The 20,871-nt window shown below is 44.2% G+C and overlaps 1 protein-coding gene across 2 annotated transcripts in view; it reads right to left on the bottom strand.

Annotated features, from left to right (window-relative positions):
• LOC133359150 (hatching enzyme 1.2-like) overlaps positions 1-20,871 on the bottom strand; it is a 28,739-nt gene continuing 7,868 nt past the window's right edge. Inside the window, exons 6-16 of one of the 2 annotated variants that reach the window (XM_061577550.1) lie at positions 18,776-18,909; positions 17,559-17,630; positions 15,827-15,944; positions 14,341-14,516; positions 12,188-12,275; positions 10,485-10,611; positions 9,125-9,175; positions 4,874-4,915; positions 4,186-4,212; positions 3,203-3,274; positions 1-1,257 (exon numbers count right to left, since the gene is read on the bottom strand). In XM_061577550.1, the coding sequence (XP_061433534.1) occupies positions 3,203-3,274; positions 4,186-4,212; positions 4,874-4,915; positions 9,125-9,175; positions 10,485-10,611; positions 12,188-12,275; positions 14,341-14,516; positions 15,827-15,944; positions 17,559-17,630; positions 18,776-18,909 (907 nt within the window). In that variant the 3' untranslated portion in view covers positions 1-1,257. The remainder of the gene's footprint in view (positions 1,258-3,202; positions 3,275-4,185; positions 4,213-4,873; positions 4,916-9,124; positions 9,176-10,484; positions 10,612-12,187; positions 12,276-14,340; positions 14,517-15,826; positions 15,945-17,558; positions 17,631-18,775; positions 18,910-20,871) is intronic. The other variant, XM_061577551.1, reaches the window with a different exon arrangement.

The raw sequence follows: 20,871 nt of genomic DNA, 5'->3' as shown, positions 1-20,871 counted from the left end.
ACAGGTGGAAGACAACATCGTTACATCGTTATCAGAACTCATCAGTAAAGTATAGTCACCTCGTATCACACACTACTAGACCAGCCAACATATATTTACCTATGCAGCGCAGTGTACTCCTTGCTGCTGATAAATTCTGAAATTCTGAACTGGTAATAAATGCAAAGTAGGGGCAAGGCCTGTGTTGTGTATTACTCTATAGAGTTCCCTTTCACTCAATTGTAAAAATATTCCATCTTCCCAGGAAGTAAAAAAAAAATCATTTGCCAAATATATATGTAAAAAAAACTGAACTCAAACATGATTAACCAGTAAACAGTAATTATGCTGTACATTTTTTTAAAGCTAAAACCCTCCTAGCAAGGAGTGGAATCATAAAGTTAACCTGCACACAGATGGATATGACTTGTCATTTACCAGACTAGATTACCAAGTTTTCATAGGCAACAGTAAAAATAATGTATTATGGTCCTGTGGTAACCAATATGTACACTTGTGTAATTTCATAACTTGTATTATTTCAAAACACAAGCTGGGGTCAAGTTATCCTATTGAAAAATAAACATTTCCAACATTTACAGTGTAGATAAATTAGTGCTTATGAAATAATATTAATTTCAACTTGTAACACGCCACAGTATATGCTCACTCTCAAAGAGAAGCTGAAAGACAGCCAGGCGGTGAGCTGGCGTCAACAACTGCCAAAGTTGTGTGGTTCCCTATATATTAAGACGTTTTCAGCCAATTAATGAGCGTTTACATGAGCATTCGAGGTATCATGCAGTTTCCCTTGTTATTCGCGAAGGATATGTTCCAGACATGCTTGTGAATAGCACATTTTGCGGATATTGGCCTACGAAAACCTATCGTCTTAACGAATTACCTTAAATTCATAGATAATACATATCATTCCATGCTCTCTCTCATCACTTTATCTCATCACATTCTCTCGATGCAGTCGTCTAGAGTTCCCGATGCGATTCGTGGATAACCAAAATCGCGAATATAAAGTTTGTGAAGAACGAGGGAATATTGTGTAAAGACAGAACACGTGGAGTCCATACTTTTGTTGTACTGCCGTCTTGTGGCAAGTGTTCATTGGTGACGTTGTAGTAACACAACGGCAAACGTATAACTTTTGGAGAGAGTATAACAAAGTGGAGGTGTTCCATTTTTTTATAGTCAGCAGTGGAAACTAGCAGTTCGCTGATGCTCATTTGTGTAAAGCCACCAAATCGAGCAGCTACTCTTCAAGAGCTGAAAAAAATAGGAAAATAAGCAATCTCAACACATTTGCTACACATCAAGGGCACTTGCATTCATTACAGCAGAAGCATTCCAAACAATGTGATTCTGGATCAAGATGGCACTTGTTATTTTCTTTGGATGTGTGAGGCATTCATTATTTACTAAATATGTAATAATATATTTGATCAAATGTAGTTTAGAATTTATTTGTAGTGTGTGTCTGTGTACATTTATATTTTTACACATTATGTCCTGATTTATTCCTGAGTCAATCGAGAGTACGATCCACGACAGACAGCAGCCTTGGCCTGAAATATACCCAAAACTTCTGTGTTCGTAGCACCGCCGCTCCCTACTCTTCATGGTGAAGTGCGTCCCTGCCACTCAATGGGGAATTGAGGTGGTTGGAGTGATCACAGTGTGTGGACTGTAGGCAAGTGACGCAGCTGCTTTGGGCAGTGCTGGTTACCTGGCTTAGAGATGTCCAGAAACCAAGTGTGTAATGATACGGCTGAAGTCAAAGTTGCACAAAAGGAGCCTGGATCTTGAAACTAATAACAGCTGGGATAATGCAGTGCGGGCAGAGTCTCAAGCTGTGCGATGCCTTTGCTGCCCGTGGTTTGTAATAGATAATCAGTAAAGCTGTGAGAGGTATTTGACTTTCAATATCTATAATAGTGATTCATCTATATGTTATGAAGAAGAGCCATTGCTCTAAATGTCACCTATAATACATTTTCCTTTTAGGGCAGCGTTATTGACGAATTCGTTTAATTCTTGTTATTTGTGCTTATGCACCACTGATAATGCAATACAAGAAAATAAACTGTTTAAAACTAGTGTTTAATAAATGTTCTTAAAACATGTCTAAAATATTCTTAAATGTACCGTGAGTATTAAAATACTCATACTACTGAATATTTGTATTACACATTTACCGGAAAGACAGATTTACAGAAGTATTTTTAATTTTAGTTTTTGAATCCCGACAGCTTTTCATGTGTTTGATACGGACTTAATTTGAATGCAATACTCACCAGGCAACCGTACACAGCAGTGGCAATGGAGGTACTATCAACATGTGCTTCATTATAGAAAGATAAATACATTTGATTTAATTTCAGCAGGAAGGGCCTAATAAGCTGTTCGGCTCTATTTCATAGGCATCGCGCGACGGGGCAGATGCTATGCGGTACAAGTCTTAGTTACAATCATGTTTACTTAGGTCGCAGTACAAACAACGAGTATCAGTACGTGCTTTACATGTTACAGGGATAGGGGACTGGTTAAAAATGTAAATAAAAATATAACTACATTTTCTATGGACAAAAATAAAGCAAGCTAAAAAAAATAATTTAGCCAAGCAAACAATCAGTAACCGGGAACTTTAAGTATGATCCATACAGATTGGTGCTCGTGCTTCCCTGACGATTATTCCATAATGAGGGAGCAGCCACTGCAAAGGCATTTTTTCCACAGCCCTAATCAAACCTGGGGATATTTAAGAGGAAATGGGAGGAGCTTCTAAGCTTCCTTTATTTTGCGGTCAACAGGTGTGGGGACAAACACAACACCTTGTCTTTCTTGCTCTTCCTTATTAACACGCTTTTATTCAACTCACTCTGTCTGTTGTTGTTGTCGTATCCTCAAATCTTGTAACTAAATTTTAACCCACTTCCCAATGTGGTATCGACTGCAAACTTCGTATACTTATGTCTTACTGGTGACAATACTATATTCTATCATAAAAAAAAAAAATTTAACCATATTTTTATATGTTATGTTTTGGCTTGGGTCTAATTGTCCACACTCAACTGATGTTGGCTGTAAATCACCATGGTCCCTTACGTTACAGCAAGCTTCGGGGCCACTTCCTGGAGTCGTGGAGTTTTGCCATTATGAGTACGGTACATTTCATTAAAGCGTGTTTAAAAAAAAGTATTTTTAATATTACTTATTTCTTCATAGCCTCCATTTGTTCCAATTGGAGCCCCTGCCAGTGGTGCGTCAGCATCTGCTCAATCATCTATTGGGGGAAAAAAACGCAACAGCAGCAACACATGTCGATAGAGTCCACAAAATCGAGTAAAGTGTATTTTTTGGGATGTGCATTTATTTTGAGAAGTAGAAATAACTTTAGAGTAGAGGTGCGTCGTATTTTTAAGATGGACAATAAACAGTGTAACTGTGTTTTGACATCCACAAGTTCCCATTGTGACAAATTTGCAATCTAAATGTTTTCACACATCCGAAAAATGCTCCGAGACGTTTCCCTAGCTCTACAATTACTTTTTACTCGTCACAGTCAAAGTAAATCATGCCATAATTGGGATGATACAAATATGTCAAAGACATAATAATATCTATTTTTCAATAAAAGCCTCACTGAGTTTTGTCATTCTTTTGCAATGGAATGTTTGGCTTCATTTTGGAGGAAAAGTATCCAGAGAAAACTCACATATACAACGAAATAACACACAAAGTTCCACACAGATAAGATCACCATCCATACGCTACAATGCCACCTCCTGACCACAATAAAATATTATGGCCAGGAAGTGGCAATAATCTTGGGCAACCAGTGGGAAAGGTCAAGCAGCCAGTAAATATGGATGGCTGCAGCATGAATGGTCGTCGTTAACCCAAGGGAACTCCTCTTGTCGGTGATCCTGTCACCCCGATGCTAGATGAGTTCTCAAAGAGCTGTGCAGACATAACTGGGCAATTAATGCTCTGCAATCTACGTACACCCTCACAACATGGGAAGAAATACGCTGATGTCTGCACAAAGTTACACACAAATAATAAATAACTAATGTCGGTTTGGGGGTAGATTGTTTAGGCGTGTTGGTTCACATGTTTGCTCATGCACGCTGTGCATGCCTGCTCTTGCATGTCATGCTTCTCTGTCCTTCCCTGTGGTGCAAATGCGCTTACCTCCGCTTGTACTGCAAGATCTTGTGTCTACCAAAAAGAGATAAGTAACAATGTCGTAACTTAGTCCACAATGATGAACACAACATAGCGAGTGTCAAAGTTAAACCACGAAATATTTAATAACATAAATAAGCAGACATGTCTGCTTCACATATCCATCACTCCACGTAAAAAAAAAATTCTTACACAACTCATCACGCCAAAGGCCTTCTGGGAATGTGTAATTTCAGCAGCATAGCCTCAAGACAAGCAAACTCTGGACCGGTTTCAACAACAAAATGTCTAACCAGCATAGTCAGGCTTGCTTGAATCAATTCTGATGAACTGCCGATCTTACAGGCAAGGGCCTTCTCTTTACGGTAAGGGTCTTAGTTTGATGCAAAATTTTTCATTTTACACCTCAATTCACAATATTATCAACACTACTCTAAGTAATAAGTTCAGTGTATATAACAATAAAAGTAATACCTGAGCTTCTATGAAAGTTGTAATGTTGTGACTCGAATAGTAAAATGTAGCGTGGGTAATCCCTGTTCCCACCAACAGGACCCAATTGAGGTTGTGTCCACGCCTCTTGTCGCCGGCTGCTCCACCACCACCATGTGCACTGTCTAACTGGGGCTGACAACGTGAATGCCTGAGAGGCGCACGTTGCTGCACGAATAACCAGGGCTCAGGAAACACTCACCGGACGGGGAGGCTCCTGCAGGGTTTCACAAAGAGCGGCCGTCTGAAGGGAAACAACAACAACATTCGCCACTAAGTGGTGGTGATGTCACCATGGTGCATGTACACTCTAAGGCCATGAAGGAAAACATCGCATGCATTCACCCTCATCTGTTTTCCTCACAGTCACAACCGCATCTGCATTGACCATGGCAGCTGATGCGGATACTTGATGCACGAAGGGTAATTTAAAGCATCTCCGATGTGCTACTGTTGTCACCCAGAACTGCCCATGGAACGTATCACGACTCAGTCCCCAATTCACAAACACGAAGGAGGCATCAACACAGCAATAAACTACTCCGCTTCTCTGACGCAATGATCTGGCTCAACCACCTCAATGGTAAATTATAGTTGTTGTTCTACAAGAACATCAGCCAAAAGAAGAAAAATAAGATTTTCGTTTAAAGCTAGCATGTGGCTCAGATAAAGGGAGAAATTGTCATTGTAACAATGGTATTTTCATCATGATGCAATGCTGGATGGAGACCACCCCAAGCCACCACCATCTCTCATGATTTTGCGATGCAGAAATCCATCTAGCTTTTTCACACGAATTCCTCCATCTTAACAATGGACGTCCTCCTCTTGGCCATGTTCCATCCTCTGGCTGCCACTTTGTTGTTTGTCTCAACTACGACCATCAACCATTCGAATGGTGCTTGCTGCCCAAGCCCACTTGCTTTTTTAATTATTTAAACAGTCGGTTTGACATCTCTAACTTGCATACATTATCTATTCAATGTCTGATTGTTAAGTGAACTTGTCCATGAACTTTGTTTTGCCCATATCTATCTCATACGCAACGTTTCAGTCTTCTTGATTAAGTTCTTATAACGTGTCCCGTAAATCATTCCAAAATTGGCTGTTGCAATGACGATAAAGTCGAAAAATATGAGATGGTTAATATTTGCTCCTTTAATATGTATGAATTTGTTTCTTAAATCTAATGACAGTTGAAACCGTATTTCAGCTTCATCCTTAACACTCACTGGTCTTTGTGCATGTGTAGAGAAGTTCCGACGGACGTACTCGGAGACGGAGGTAAGTTAGGGGCTTCCGCCAGGGTTTATTACTCTTGGTCAATACTACACAGGGTACACAACTCCCAGGGGCTAGGGGTCCTACTCTGAGTCTGGGTCCCTGCCGGCTAGCTCCGGTCTCTCTCTCGTGTCGGATCGTGGAGTCTGCCGACTCCACCGACCGGAGAGAGAAGCACCTCTTCGGCTACCACTGGCTTCTCCCCAGACTCCCTATTTGATCCCTCTCACTATCCCTGGTTCCCTCTTCACCCTGTTTACTATCCCCGTTCCTATAGTGACCCCGCTTACGTCACGGGGTCTCCCTTAAATACCCTCTGAGGCGTGACATCACGTGCACTGCCCAGCACGTGCGACCCCATGTCCCGTGATGTCACCGCACCGGACAGCGCACGCGACGCCACCACTCTCCTCTACTCCTCTACATCACCCCCCCCTGTGAAAAAAATTCAGCTGACTCGGCTGTAAACAATATAAAAGTAGAGTAGTCCCAGAACCACAAACCAACATATTCACAACCAACCGACAACATCCAGGCAGCATGACAACAATCAATCAAATTTCAAAACTTTGAAACTCTCATCACGCGCTGCCATCAATACAAAGGCGGAATCCCGATGGCCCAGACAACACACACCAACAAACAACAATTGAACAATTGAGCAGCCCAGACAAAACACACCAAAACGGACAATTGGGCAGTCTTAGACAAAACACGCCAACATAACACAATTGAGCGATGAGGGCTGGAGGCCGACGGCAGCGTTTCCACAGGCCATCAACAGAGCGCACGCCTCCCCATGTGGCACGAATCGCCAGGGCAGGCACCGTGCCAGCTAGTGACAGGCCCCGGGAGAGCCGCAGCAGCCCAGCAGCCCAACGCAGCTCCTGCCAGGCGCGCGCCGGCCCGAGCGGCGGCTCCTGCTGCCCATGCCGCGGCAAGATGCAGAGCCGCGGCGTCGGCATGGCAACGCCCAGGCACCGCGAGGTGCGGGGCCGCGTCGTCGCCGGCGGCCCCCACCGCGATCGCGGCAAAATAGCAGCCTGGTGCGGCGTCGCCGGCGGCAAAACCCGCATGCACAGCGAGGTGCGGTGCCCCGGCGTGACCCTCGGCCCACCCCGCGGCCGCGGCAACCATAGCAGCCGCGGTGGCGGGCGCGCCAAACCCCGCAGGCACGGCGATGCTCGGAACCGCGGCAACTTCCGCGGCGCGGCATCGTGAGGAGCCGCGGCAGCGATGCACGGGGCCACGGCGACACCCGCAGCGTACCCCGCCAGCGCGGCGATGGCCGGAACCACGGCGGCACCCTCGGCAACTCCCGTGGTGCGGCGAGGTGTGGAGCCCCGGACGTACCTGGGGCTCCCCCGGCGGGCGCAGCATGGTGCGGAGCTGTGGCATCGCCGCTGGCAGACCCCGCGCGCGCGGTGTGGCGCGAAGTCGCGGCGGCACCCACGGTGGACAACGGCGTCGCAGTTGCCATGGCAGCCATGGCGCCGACGTGCGGCGTCGCATGAACAATGGCCGCCACCTGCAGCGTCGCAGTTAAAATGGCGGCCGCCTGAGGCGCCCCAACCAACATGGCCGCCGCTGGCGACGTCGCAGGCAAAATAGCCAGCTGGGGCGTCGCGGCGAAGATGGCGGCCGCCTCTCGCGGCGTCCCGGCAGTTGACAGTTGCTCCCATCCCGAGTGCGGACCGGGAGGACCCAACTTCGCCTCCGCGATGTCGAGACAGGCGCAGAGCTGCGCAATCGCCTGCAGGAGCTGCCTCAGCAGGTCTGCAGGGGTGCTCCCCGTCTCCAGCGGTGGTGGCGGCGAGCTGGCACCCCCGCCCGTCGTCTTCTCGGGGCCTGTCACCGGAGCCCCGGACTCCGGGGTCACTGCCGAAGCCTCCTCCCCGCTGTCTTCATCCTCCGATCGTCCCGTCGCTGGGTTCTTGCGCTCCGCTCCCGATGTAAACATTGTAGCAGCAGTGCAGACACTCTGACACCAGTTGTAGAGAAGTTCCGACGGACGTACTCGGAGACGGAGGTAAGTTAGGGGCTTCCGCCAGGGTTTATTACTCTTGGTCAATACTACACAGGGTACACAACTCCCAGGGGCTAGGGGTCCTACTCTGAGTCTGGGTCCCTGCCGGCTAGCTCCGGTCTCTCTCTCGTGTCGGATCGTGGAGTCTGCCGACTCCACCGACCGGAGAGAGAAGCACCTCTTCGGCTACCACTGGCTTCTCCCCAGACTCCCTATTTGATCCCTCTCACTATCCCTGGTTCCCTCTTCACCCTGTTTACTATCCCCGTTCCTATAGTGACCCCGCTTACGTCACGGGGTCTCCCTTAAATACCCTCTGAGGCGTGACATCACGTGCACTGCCCAGCACGTGCGACCCCATGTCCCGTGATGTCACCGCACCGGACAGCGCACGCGACGCCACCACTCTCCTCTACTCCTCTACACATGAATAGATTTAACAATTAATGCGAACTCATAGCTTTTCAAGCAATGTGCAGTTGTGAAAAAAAATACAACACTTGAGTAGTGATGTCATGCCAGTTCAAGGTACAATTTTAATGAAAATGCACAGACAGATTTGAAAACTATTAAATAAAACTATACACTAAACTATTTTGTATTTTACCAGGTATCGCCTCTTGAGCTATACAGGTTTTGTTCAGACGTAGCCTGGCCGCAAATGATAGCTCAACAAAGTGGCTTACCACGTGGAACGGTATAGCAGCCAGATACTCTAAACGCATGCTTCTAAATATGGAGGGAAAAACCGGAGGACCTGGAGAAAAATCCACATAACCACGGAGAGAACATGCATACTCCAAATATACAGGCGTCAGAGTCGGTATCAAACCCATGACCTCCGGTGTACTAGGCGAGGTAGTTGACATCTCACCACTGCAGCGCCCATTACCTTTACATACAAATGATATTTAAATACTGAAACTGCTCTGGACTGTCCGTTTATGATTATCTATTGAAAACACAAGTATGACGTTTAGGGAGGAACCAATGAGTCACATGTAAGGTTTCTACTTCTGTTGGGCAATGTTAGAAGTGTACACTTTGTTGATTTTCGTATAAAGGGTGAATTATGAAAAATGAAGAAAGTAACACCCATATACACTCCCATTGCTCGCACTGATTCACACCTCTTCACCTCCATACCTTAGCAAGAGCGACCTTCAAGGCTTTGTCCTCCGACACACCAGCCAGGATCTGAAAGGAAATAGTCACGTGCATTAACAACTTACAGAGTGTGATTATCAAAACTATTTAAATGGAAGGAACCACTATATTGAGATTTCATGCAGAGAGTAAAAACTTAAAAATCTGAAAAAGAGGCAGGCGGAGAGATATGTTATCCTCAAGGCTATTCACAACATTACAATGTATTTTATTAAATCGGCAATGGAAAAATATAGACGTGAACTTGAAAAAAAGGAAAGATGGATGAAAGTCATGATAATAATGAATAACATTTCATTTAAAAAAGTGGAAATGATTTTTTACTTCATAGAGAAGGCTGAATAGTTGACTTTAAAATAAATATCGATTTAAAAAAATCTGTAAATTATGCATCAATTTGCATCGATGAAGGGGACCGCATCTGCCATACACTGTTCTGCAGCCACTTAGGGCTGACCACTGTTTCTTGGGGAAGATCAAACCCTGGGAGTTCTTAACAAAATAACAGTCATGAACAAACATAACAGTTAATGAACATGTAAAATACAAAGCAGGAGTCAGACATGAAGATATGCTCTTACCAAGGATATTCGCAAAAACATGATAGTACATTTTCCAAAAATGTAATTGAAAAAAAGTGCATAAACATAAACGGAGAAAGGATTAATCATGTCAGATTTACTGACAATGTAGTCCTTATGTAACAACCAATGGACAATTTCAAATAACTTAACAAGGAGGGCTGCAACGTTGGGCTCAAGATGAATGAGCAAAACAAACGCCATGAATAAAGAGCTTGCTAAACCAATGGGAATAACTGTTGAAAGGGACACACGTGGAAAACACAGCAGATTTTTTTCATGTATATCTATATATAGGGTAGTTAATTAAGGTGAATCGAGAACATGATTAAATGAACGAGCGAACGCGAGCAAGGTGGAGTGCTTTTGTAAAACTGAATTTTACAATAAAAAAAAGATACCAAATATGCCTGCAGAAGAACATTTTTAAGCAGTGCAACATGTCCCACTGTTAACAAATGTATGCATCTTGATTTGAAGCTTTCGTGACTGCAGGAATCCATACTCTGGTTCTTTCGGTAAAGTCACGTAGGGTATAAAATATTTCGTACCGTACGTCGCCAACTGTGCTAACAGGAGATGCGGGGGAAGGACAACAAACAAAACACAAACAAGTTCCCACAGACATTTGTAAGAACAAAGCAATTATGGCAACTAAATGGCAACACGTGTTGCATGGCTCAGATTCTAACACCGTGCTATGTTCATGGAAAATTAGTGCTGTGAGCTCATTAAACATCAAGGTGTCGGTGACGAACCGGTTGGTACTTGCGCTGCACCCTGAGCACGTCCAGGGGGCTGAGGCCGCTCCTCTGGCCGATGGGAGCTCTAGCTGTTGTCGTGGGGGTGATCGTCTCACTCATGTAGTCCGAGGACGAGGCATACCTAGAGAGGAGATCAGCGCGTTACACACTGGACTTGAGTGACTGGTTACCACACTAAACCATTTACCGGTTACTTAACACATCTGTAATCAATTCCTTCCTTAGCACAGATGACGACCAATTGAGGTGAAGTTTACAGGTTGTAAGCCAAGCGTACATCAGTGCCAAACACGAGCCTGCCGAGTTTGCATTTGCAACTCATTTATTCCCATGTAGCCGGGGACACCGATGTATTATTCATCTCAACCACCAAACAGACCCTACATTGCTCCCTGCACGAGAGAGTTTCATGTCTAAAGTGTTGTTTATAGGAGCGGCACTGAGTCTTAACTATCCACCTTAAGCTTCACAGGCGATGGTAACTCGGAATAAACTGTACACTTTCGTACAGACATACTCCGATTTACACCCAGGATGCATTCCTGAAAACCAGAATTTTTATTGAAATTATTAAATTAGAAGAAAGTTTCGGAAAACGGGAGGGTGTAAGTGGGGGGTATGACTGTATTTTTGTTTGCTATTAAATGATAAACATCAAATATTTAAAATATTTAGTTATTTGTTATTAAGTATAAATTAATTTCCGAAGAATGTAATAAAAATGTTGTATTTTCTCAATTATGGAATTACAGTAAAATCTCTCGGTGAGCCGCACTATGAAGAGTGAGCCCTGGTCCGGGTAACCAAAAACTCTGGCCAGTTGTGAATACAGCGTAATTCATTGCTAACGACACACCCCCCCCCCTAATACATACCTAGCATGGACAACACTTAAAAATAATTAAAATACATTTCTTCATACATTTAGTCTAATTTACAACACTATGGAAAAATATAAATGAAAAAACTACTGTTTTGCGTTTACAGAATTACGTGTTGCGATGACTGTATTGCGTGGTGTTGTTATGTACCAATCCTTGACGTTTGTTGAGGCTGCACCAAAGAGATGTAAACAGTAATAAGCAGAAATGTGGAACACAAAAAATCAAGAGCGTTGGTCCAGCTAAATGTAAATCCAGATAGCCAGGCCAAGGAGAGGCTGAAAAAGATGTGGATGAGGTGGTGACTATTACGAGCATCATCAGGCCGTGTTGGAGGATTTCAAGATGGCTTCCCCTATTCACAGGGGAGAACGCCATCAGACTTCCTGGTAAACTTCTGGACGCCCAAAGGATTGAAATTCCAAGGAAGTTGTGTTACTGCCCTTCTGTGTGGTCTCGTAGCACAGCAGGTGGGAGTGTTCATGTGCCTTCTGGGAGAAATAGGCTTTACGTAAAATTGTTATGTCATGGTATTCTTGATTCCTGCTTTTCATGCTTGTTTTTTGTTATTTAAGTATATGAGATGAAAGTTTATTGGGGTGGTGTCCACCCTCCTCGCCCATCAGACCCTCACACACCCCGAACTGCTAGCCTGGGTTCATCTAGCTGGGGTTCAGTTAGTCTGAATTTTACTGTATTTGCAGTATTCCAGACATCCCTCTATAACCAGAAAGGCTCCCTTCCCCAAATTAATCCGGTTTTGAGAAGTTTTACTGCATTCATGCTAGTGAAGGCCACAGCCTGTGTGAGATCCACCTGCCGTAGTGCATGATCGAGAGGTAGTCGTAGGGCAGATATTCTCTACAGCCACTGCATTCCAGCCGTTTGAACTGCCCAAGCTCATCTGCAGGTAGCAGGCACACGTGGCTCTTATTAACCGACAACATTGGTTTTATGCTTGCATCTACAAAACACACCTTTCATCATGTTGTATGTATGTAGGTTGAACTTCTTTCGCACCGTACATAGCCAACCGTGCGAATCGGAGGTGTGGAAATTGCTACCGGTTCTACCAAGAGCGCACACAGTTAGATTGTTGGGGTAGCGTTTGGGTAGGTGGAACGTGTGCAACAAGTGGCTTGACTTCTTTCGAGTGCTGTGAGCTGTTGGAGTAAATGGACGGTAATATTGCTCAGTGCTTAAATAAAATAATAAAAGGCCCTAAGTCAATCCACAGCAGGATAAAGGCTTCCCCACGACGTCATGTCAGTCGTGGAGGTTGTTTGACCGTACTTCACGCTGGGGGATTGCAGTATGGTGAAAGAGGGTGCCCCCCAAAAAAAAAACAATACGTTCGTCAGTAACGTCGTACACTGGTGTTAACTATGGCCGGGAATACTAACTTGGGTAACCTACACCATTGCTCTTCCCGACTCGATGTGTATTTGTTTATGATGTTAAATTTAACGTAATATTTTGCACAATTATTTGTGAGAAGGCATGGCGTTAAAATACCCCTTATTTATCTTGAAAAGGGATCGTTATAAAGTGTAACAGTGATGTTCTTCTTATTCAAGTAACTTCAATGCACAAACAGCACCAGTTGCATGGAAAATGTGGTTCCAATATCAGCCCTCCAGTGCAATGTTTTACCCAGCGGTACGTACTGAGGGTTAGCATCAGTGCTATATTGTGTAATGTGACATTATAAACTCTAGCAAGAGCTGTATATTGGATTAATAGTGATAATTCCAGTATTTATACGAGGCTGTGCTGTGACTGTTTTAGCCCAGCACTGTTTATTTATATGGGAGCAAGGATGAGAAACTCAAAATAATTTCCTGCTCAAATGAGCATGAAGGCAGTACTCATCTTCCATGTAGAGCCTCGAGGCAGTGTTGAAAATTCCACATTGCTATGGTGGGGGCAGGTCCATTTATAAGACGACCACTGTTGACTTCTCCACAAGGTGGTACTCATTGCATTTACCTGAGAGAAATAATGGGCTGAATCAACCCCATCACCGGCATTTGAACTCATAACCTTCTGAGTGGAGTACACTCACTCTACAGGTAGACCACCTTTCCGGTGAATAACATAATTGGATTAAAACAAACTCCAGCTGAAGTTTCTCCAGCTCAAATGCGTGTAGAGTGGAACTTATCTCCACTGGTGGCTCTGGGAGTGTGGTGGTATTCCACAAACCTATGGTGGAGACCAGTGCTTCTATAGGATGACCACTGTGGACATCCCATAAAGTGGTACTTGTTTTAACGAGCCAACCCGTGAGCAGCACGTGAACCCTTGCATCGGCGTGTGGAGTGAGCGCCGTGAGTGCGGTGCTGCCCGGCCGCATGTGACAAAAGACAAAGATCTCCCGTATAGCCTTAACAGAATGTTGGGGCAAGTGCTGTTAGTGAGCACCTATGGAGGCTCTCACAGCACACGAGGAAGGTGGGTGGCCAGCACCACGCTCGGCTGCCTTTATCTCCCTAGTGGCGATGTTTAAACACCACACCAGGTACTCATTTGAGGCTGAGTCAACCTAGGGGAGGCCCAGGACCGGTTCAGATAATCGTCACTAGTGTTGGCCGTGAGCGAGAATTCAATTCGGGTCGCCGGATTCATAGTGCAACGCGCTAACCGTTACACCACTGCTCCCCATACGTGGCAGCACACGCACCACCACGGGTCGCGACACAGTCATTGCGGACCGTCGTAGAAACAAAAACGATCGTTCGCGTGCCCATCTGTACGTTCGTTACTAAAACTGCACTGGAGGAAGCAACACGAGCAATGGGAAGATTGCGTGGCAGTTTCTTGCACCTGCTGTGTTGACACTTCCTCGTTAAAGTAAACTACACACTGGACATCGAATTAATGTGCTCTTTGTGCAATACAAGCCGTTTCTAGTAATGAATAGCATGCCTACCCATGGATGCTTTACTCACTCTAGTGGCACCACTCACCTTCCTTGACGTTGTCCTCGTGGACCTTTATGTGCTGGTCACGGTCACTGCGACAGTGCTCGTGGTGGAAGCCGAGCGTGTGCATGAGCTCGTGCAGAACGATGCCCTTGGTCACCTTCCTGGGCTCCAGGGACAAAGACTGGGCCCCTCCTTTCTTGCCCAGGAAGGACCAGCTCCTGGTGGCGAAAATTCCCATGGAATTTCACGATCACCCCCATGACCTTCACGTCATGATTACCTTGCATTATGCGGAGCCACTGCTGATAGTCAAAAAGAATGTTAGCTATTGGTGGCGAGTGGCATGAAAGCTGAATGGCTTGCAAGTCACTACCTGAACACCCCACGCAGGAAGTACCTGGCGTAAGCCTGCGTAGAAGGCAATTGGCTGTGTTTGAAAAACGCACACTAGTGCAGCTATTTTGTTCATAAATGGAATATGAATGAGTCGCCAAATTATCAATGTGCATTCTGTTCATCACATAACCGAGCACTGCCCATTAGACAATTACACAGGATGCACACACGCTATATGTTAAGCAACTATCGATGCCATCAAATGGAATACCAAACTGAACATACAGTTAAAATTATATCTCAGTTGCTTTTAAATGTCATACGAAAGATGACCTTCAAAGTAAAAAAAAGACTGTATTGTGTGATAATCTTGGTTCAGAGAAGGGGTTAAATTTCTACGTCTGCATGCTGTAAGGGTCTCAGTAAGATCCACTCCACAAGAAATACTATTACTTGGCTTTCTAAGCTTGAATTTGCCATTACCAATGTGTGTTCCTCTCAACAGAAGACAAAAATGCCACGAACAAATAATACATTCAAATGCAGTAAATCAGCCCTTTTCGAGCCAGGCAAGAGTTCATTTTGCTTGCAAGTGAAACCTCAAAAAGCTGAGGGGCACTGCTTAGATCCTGGGTTTGATTCGAGGCAGCTGCCTGTGATTAAACTACATTCTCAAGTGTAATGAATTGATGGTCTCAGTTTGGTGAACAATGAATTCACACAAAACAATCTCACTACATTAAATGCAATTTTGTACTTAATTTGGCTAATTTCTAGCTCTGAGATTTAAAACATTTGGTTCACTGTCATAGAGCAAACATAAGTCTCCTATGCAGAGCAGGTGAAAAAGTGCTGCCTTCCACTCTGGATCATTGGTCACTTTAGGGGATCTCAGAGGTAGTTCTGTGATATCCCCTTCAGTGGGTTTCTAACACGAAGGGTTGCCCTGCCCTGCAGAGATCTGAATCGATAAATCTCTCTTCTCTCTGTCCACACAACGCTCACTCTACACCTCAATTTCTCTCTACGCCACACTCACCCTTTACGTCCCACTCTCTCTCTATACCCCACTCTCTATCAGCTCTATGTACCCTTGACGCACCGCTCACCATCTATGCCCCACTCACTTTCTACACTCTGCTCTCTCTCTAACACCCCATTCTCTCTCTCCACGCCGCTCACTGCTGCTCACCCGTCCAGCGCCTGGAAGTTGATGTAGTCCTCCTGGTTGTCTTTCCGGATGAGCCGAACACAGGTTTTCTCTGCAAACTCATTGACTGCATGCTGGATGTTCTCCTTGTCATTGGTGTCTAAAAGAGAGAAGCATGTCCTCACATTAGAATCACACTGTGCTTATATTATAATAATATTTTCCTCATTCAAAAATGATCCTCATGAGAATCAAATTATCCTCATATGATCTAAATATACGTATTCATAATATAATTAACTACAATCATATGATTATAGTATCCCCAAGTTAGAATGACACTAATCCTTGTAATCCTTGTGTTACAAAGCGTATCCCGGGCGTTTGATTCGGGGAACTAGGGGACAACATTTCCTTCCCTTCTGGTGGCGATGTGGAGCGGGGGACGAGGTGCGGGCTCGATTGAGATGATGAGATGTTGGTGAGGATGGAGATGGATAAGATGGATGATATGTATTAAGTAAGTACATGTATACACGTGCAACTCTTAGAACCTACGTTATCATGAGTATGGATGATGAATGATGATGAATGATGATGGATGATGGCGATAAGTTGGTTGATAAGGACTATGGTGATTAAAATTTTGTCACAGAGGTCACGGTGGTCATGGAAATCATGAATTTCAATGAAAACCATGAAATCTTAGAAATGGCTGAAGAACACATTCAATTGGGTGCTTCATCTATTTCCTTTAAAAAAGTGGCATTATTCGTGCGCTAAAAATAAACCGAGAGGGCTCCATGTGGCAAACCATGAGTGAGTGATGTGCCGAGGGCCTGTGTAGAGTCAGCAGTCCCAGCTGAAGTAGCTCCAGATTGGGGCTCTCGCTAAAGCAATAAACAGGACCCTGCGGGGTGGGCTGGTAGGAACGAATAACCAAAGAATATAAACATAATGTATTATTACACTTGTTTAGCCAGGAAAGCCCCACTGAGTCTAAAGGTTTTTGTAGGGTCCTGCCAAGTGTTTGCAGTAGGGGGCGATGTTGCTACACCTAATCGGACGATACGAAGGGAGACTTTGAGGCCTAGTTGTAGGCTTTAGGCCTAGCTGTAGGCTTTAGGTCGCTGTGAGTTAATTTTTAATTTAAATGTTTTAATTATTAATGTATAATGTAAATGTGTTAATTATTAATGTAAAAGCTTTAAATGTAAATGTTTCTATTTTAAAACATGAGGGAATGTAACATTGTTAAACATTAACTCCCTTTCACACACGCGGGGGTATGATACGAAGGGAGACTGTGAGGCCTAGTTCTAGGCTTTAGGCCTAGTTCTAGGCTTTAGGCCTAGCTGTAGGCTTTAGGGCGCTGTGAGTTTTTTTTATTTAATTTAAAAGTTTTAATTAAAAGCTATCTCAGGTAATTATAAGGGAATGTTACACGTGTTTAGCCAGGAAAGCCTCATTAATTTAAATGTTTTAATTAAAAGCTATCTGAGGGAATTATAAGGGAATGTTACACTTGTTTAGCCAGGAAAGCGTCACTGAGTCTAAAGGTTTTTGTAGGGTCATGCCAAGTGTTTGCAGTAGGGGGCGATGTTGCTACATGGACGGACGGACAGTCGGACGGAGGGACGGACGGACAGACGAAATAATCTATTGTAGGCTGGTCCACTTCGTTCCTACCAGTATAATAATAATCTCTATTTTATAAAGAGCCCTAAAGCGTAAATATGAAGCTACGGCTGCCGGCTGTGTGTGATGCACTCACCAAAACCAGAGCAGACATCGTAGAGAATGTAGACTTTACCATCTCGGTGCTTGACCCAGTCATGGCTTCCATCTAGACAACCAAAAAGCATGCTCAGTATCACATAAAGTGAAGCCTAAACAATTCGGTATCATGCACGATGATGCTGCTTCTGTGTATGTATGCATGTTGAAATTCTTTCACACCATACGTAGCAAACCATGCTAATAGAATGTGCGAGGGAATGACAACATTATCATTGATGAGTGCGTTCCTTTTTAAAAATGTAATTCCAAGAATCCCATGGTAATTCTGGGCTCGGGATCATGATAATCTCCTGCCAGTGAGATACAATGGTTTGCTTGTCCTCTCCCATAGCAACACAGACCCCCAAGAGCTTGCGGAGGAAGTGACCCGTCTGCCACAGTTAGGTTCCCCTGCATATTTGGTTGCTATAAATGTACACATAATAAGCCACTTCGTTGACTTCACTGGTATTGGCCGTGAGCAGAAATCAAACTCAGGTCATTGGGTTCATCGCGCAGCGGGTGCAAACCGCTATACTATCGCTCCCCACTGATGGCAATGCCTGGCATGACACACAGGCCTTGTTCCATCCATCAGTGTCAGCTCCGGGTTCAGAAGCAACGATCATTGTTTGCCAGCACTTCCTCTTGGAACCGTAGACCTGAACGCTGTTCACATTATCAATAGTGATCCAACATGAAGAATAACGTTTCAAGTTTTTATTGATTGTTTGCACTCACTTTTTGAAACATATTATGAAATTAAATATAAGACATATGTAAAACACTGTTTCAAATTGAGTTACACCATCGCGCAAGGCACGCTACTTGCTGGACTATTGAGTTAAACCACTGTTAATTCACCCCTGTCACCCTGCACTACAGCTCATGGTAGAACTCTCCGCAGCACGACTCACAACCTCCTCTCAACACCATGGACCAGGACCATCACTGCCGGTCATTGTTTCTCCATGGCAGCCCCTGCCGTCTGGAAAGCCATTCCACTGCACAATCGCAGTGTTCAATCCACACCGACTTTTAAGGGACACTTGAAGGCCCAGCCTCTTTCGCCTTGGCTTTTGAGCGACACTGATCTTGAATCCGCGCAGCAGTCGCAGACTTTCATGTCCGTAAAATATTGTGCATAATTATTTTTAATTTTAACTATGTCGTCATCATAAGGGCATGTGTCCCGCTTGTAAAGTTACTCACTCTGCTGGTCACGATGGAACCCGAACACGTGCATGAGCTCATGAAGCACCGCGCCCTTCTCAACCTCGCTGAGCTCCAGGGCGATGGACCGAGATGCTTTTCCTGCCCTGGCACCCAGCAGTGAGGAGGAGTCCCTGATGGGAAACCGCGTGTTTCACAGCAACATCCCTCACCGGCACCTCAAAACACCGGACACGTTTTACAGAGGCCAAATGTCTAGTGCACTGCACTTTTGCACCAGTGACAAGGATAATTTAACGTAATAGATTTTAACAAAGTGAGAGCTAATTTTCAAATGCAATAACAATGTGGGGACAGTTTTATGTGTGTGTTTTAGATACGTGTTATTTTGTACACTTTCCAACTAAGTTTAAAATCATGAATGCATTATAACTGTCCATCTGTCTGTCTGTCTGAAGCAGGGCAAGGGGTTTGAGGGAGATCATCAAATGAAAGGTAAATGTTATTGGAGAAAACCGAGAAAATTGATCAAAGGCTTTCCCAAAACTTGGCGATTAAATCCAGCGATAAATAGAAAAACCTTTTTGGCCAATGCGATCATGTCACACATGCCCATGTTTGTGAGCCATATAATAGCAGGTAGTATCTATTCATAAAAAAAATAACTCAAAAGCATGTTCGAACCATTACGGATTCCATGATTCCCCTTCCTTGTTAAATTTCAGCTGAGGGCTGATACAGACTCACGAAGGCCTACTCTTGTGAAACATGTGACATGATCTGTAAATTTAACCAAAGACGTTGTCATTTTGCACAGAGAGCCATCTCTGTGGCCTGTAAAAGATCTCCACCATGTCATCTGAGCCTAAAGTGAGCACGCAGTAGCGGCCTTCACTTGACTTCATGCAGCCTAGATTGAGTAGACAAAGCTGCAGCACTGAAGACTCCTGGACAGCACGTGTGTGTTTTTGTCATACAACTAATGCTGCTGCCAGGGTTCTCCTCTCTTCACAGAGGCAGCAAAACAAACGTGCTGCCTTCCGATGTGTTACTTTTGTTGCTGGAGGTCCAACAACAATCATAAAGCCCCAATGAAATACAGGTATTCTTGATCCTGCGTATACAGGAATTTCCTGATATGGTGTTGACTTTGGTCACGTGACCAGGAAGTTACGATTTATGATTCTCTAAGCCATGAGGCAGGGTGTCAGCCATTATACAGAGTACAACATGGAGGCACAAATATCGTCTCAGTGAAGACAGGTGCATATGTTCATTGTGGGACTTTAAGAAGCATTGTCTGTAAGTTTGTTTATGTTCTTATATTACTGGGAATGCTGTTATAATATTAGGATTGCCGTTATAATGCTAAAAATACCTTTATAATGCTGTTAAATTGTTATGATAAATATGAGGTCTAGTTAACAACGAAGCCTGCCACTTGCATTATTGGGAATGTTACTTGTAATTGGATAAGTCGAGCCAGACTTGTACCCATGTAACTTTAATGCAATCTTGACAGCAAGGATGAAGAAGTATCTCATCCACAGTTCAGTGTTATGTGCAGCGCTGTACATTTAGGCTGCAGTATGGTGATTACACGAAGTGACCTTATTGAACACAGTAGCTTATTCTTTTGTATAGCTATTCAGTGCTAATGTAGGTGCCTGGTCCATCCAGGACCTATTGTGGAGTTTCATGTTATCTAAGACAATGTTATTATGCTGCAGTGTTCATTCATTGTATCGATATTGCAAGCATTAACAGATGCTGTATTTTGTGCTGTGTTTTTCCATCAGTTTTACCTCGTTCTATTCATGAAATACATTGGAGTCGGATGTTCACCCTGGCTCTGAAGGTTTATTGAATGTGAGGTTAACTACTCGGATAGTGGTGCAACGCAGCGCACAGCGAGGCCGAGACAGTTACTGTATGATAGTAAAATGTCTAATTGAATGTTGTGGTTACATTGTCTGCATTTGTTTCTCATTTGTGCTATTTTATTTCATCCAAGAGATGCAAATTATCATCACAAGTGGCACTACAAATTTAACTGTTCTTAACAACTCACAGAGGATTATTTCAAACATTTGGGTGAAAATTAAGGCATTAGTTACATCCCTTTAACATTGTAT

Source organism: Lethenteron reissneri, chromosome 64, assembly GCF_015708825.2.
Source record: "Lethenteron reissneri isolate LAM-NWPU_2019-01 chromosome 64, ASM1570882v1, whole genome shotgun sequence".
NCBI lineage: Eukaryota > Metazoa > Chordata > Hyperoartia > Petromyzontiformes > Petromyzontidae > Lethenteron > Lethenteron reissneri.
Note: the sequence above shows the minus strand (reverse complement) of the source record. Positions and strands in the feature narration are given on the sequence as shown.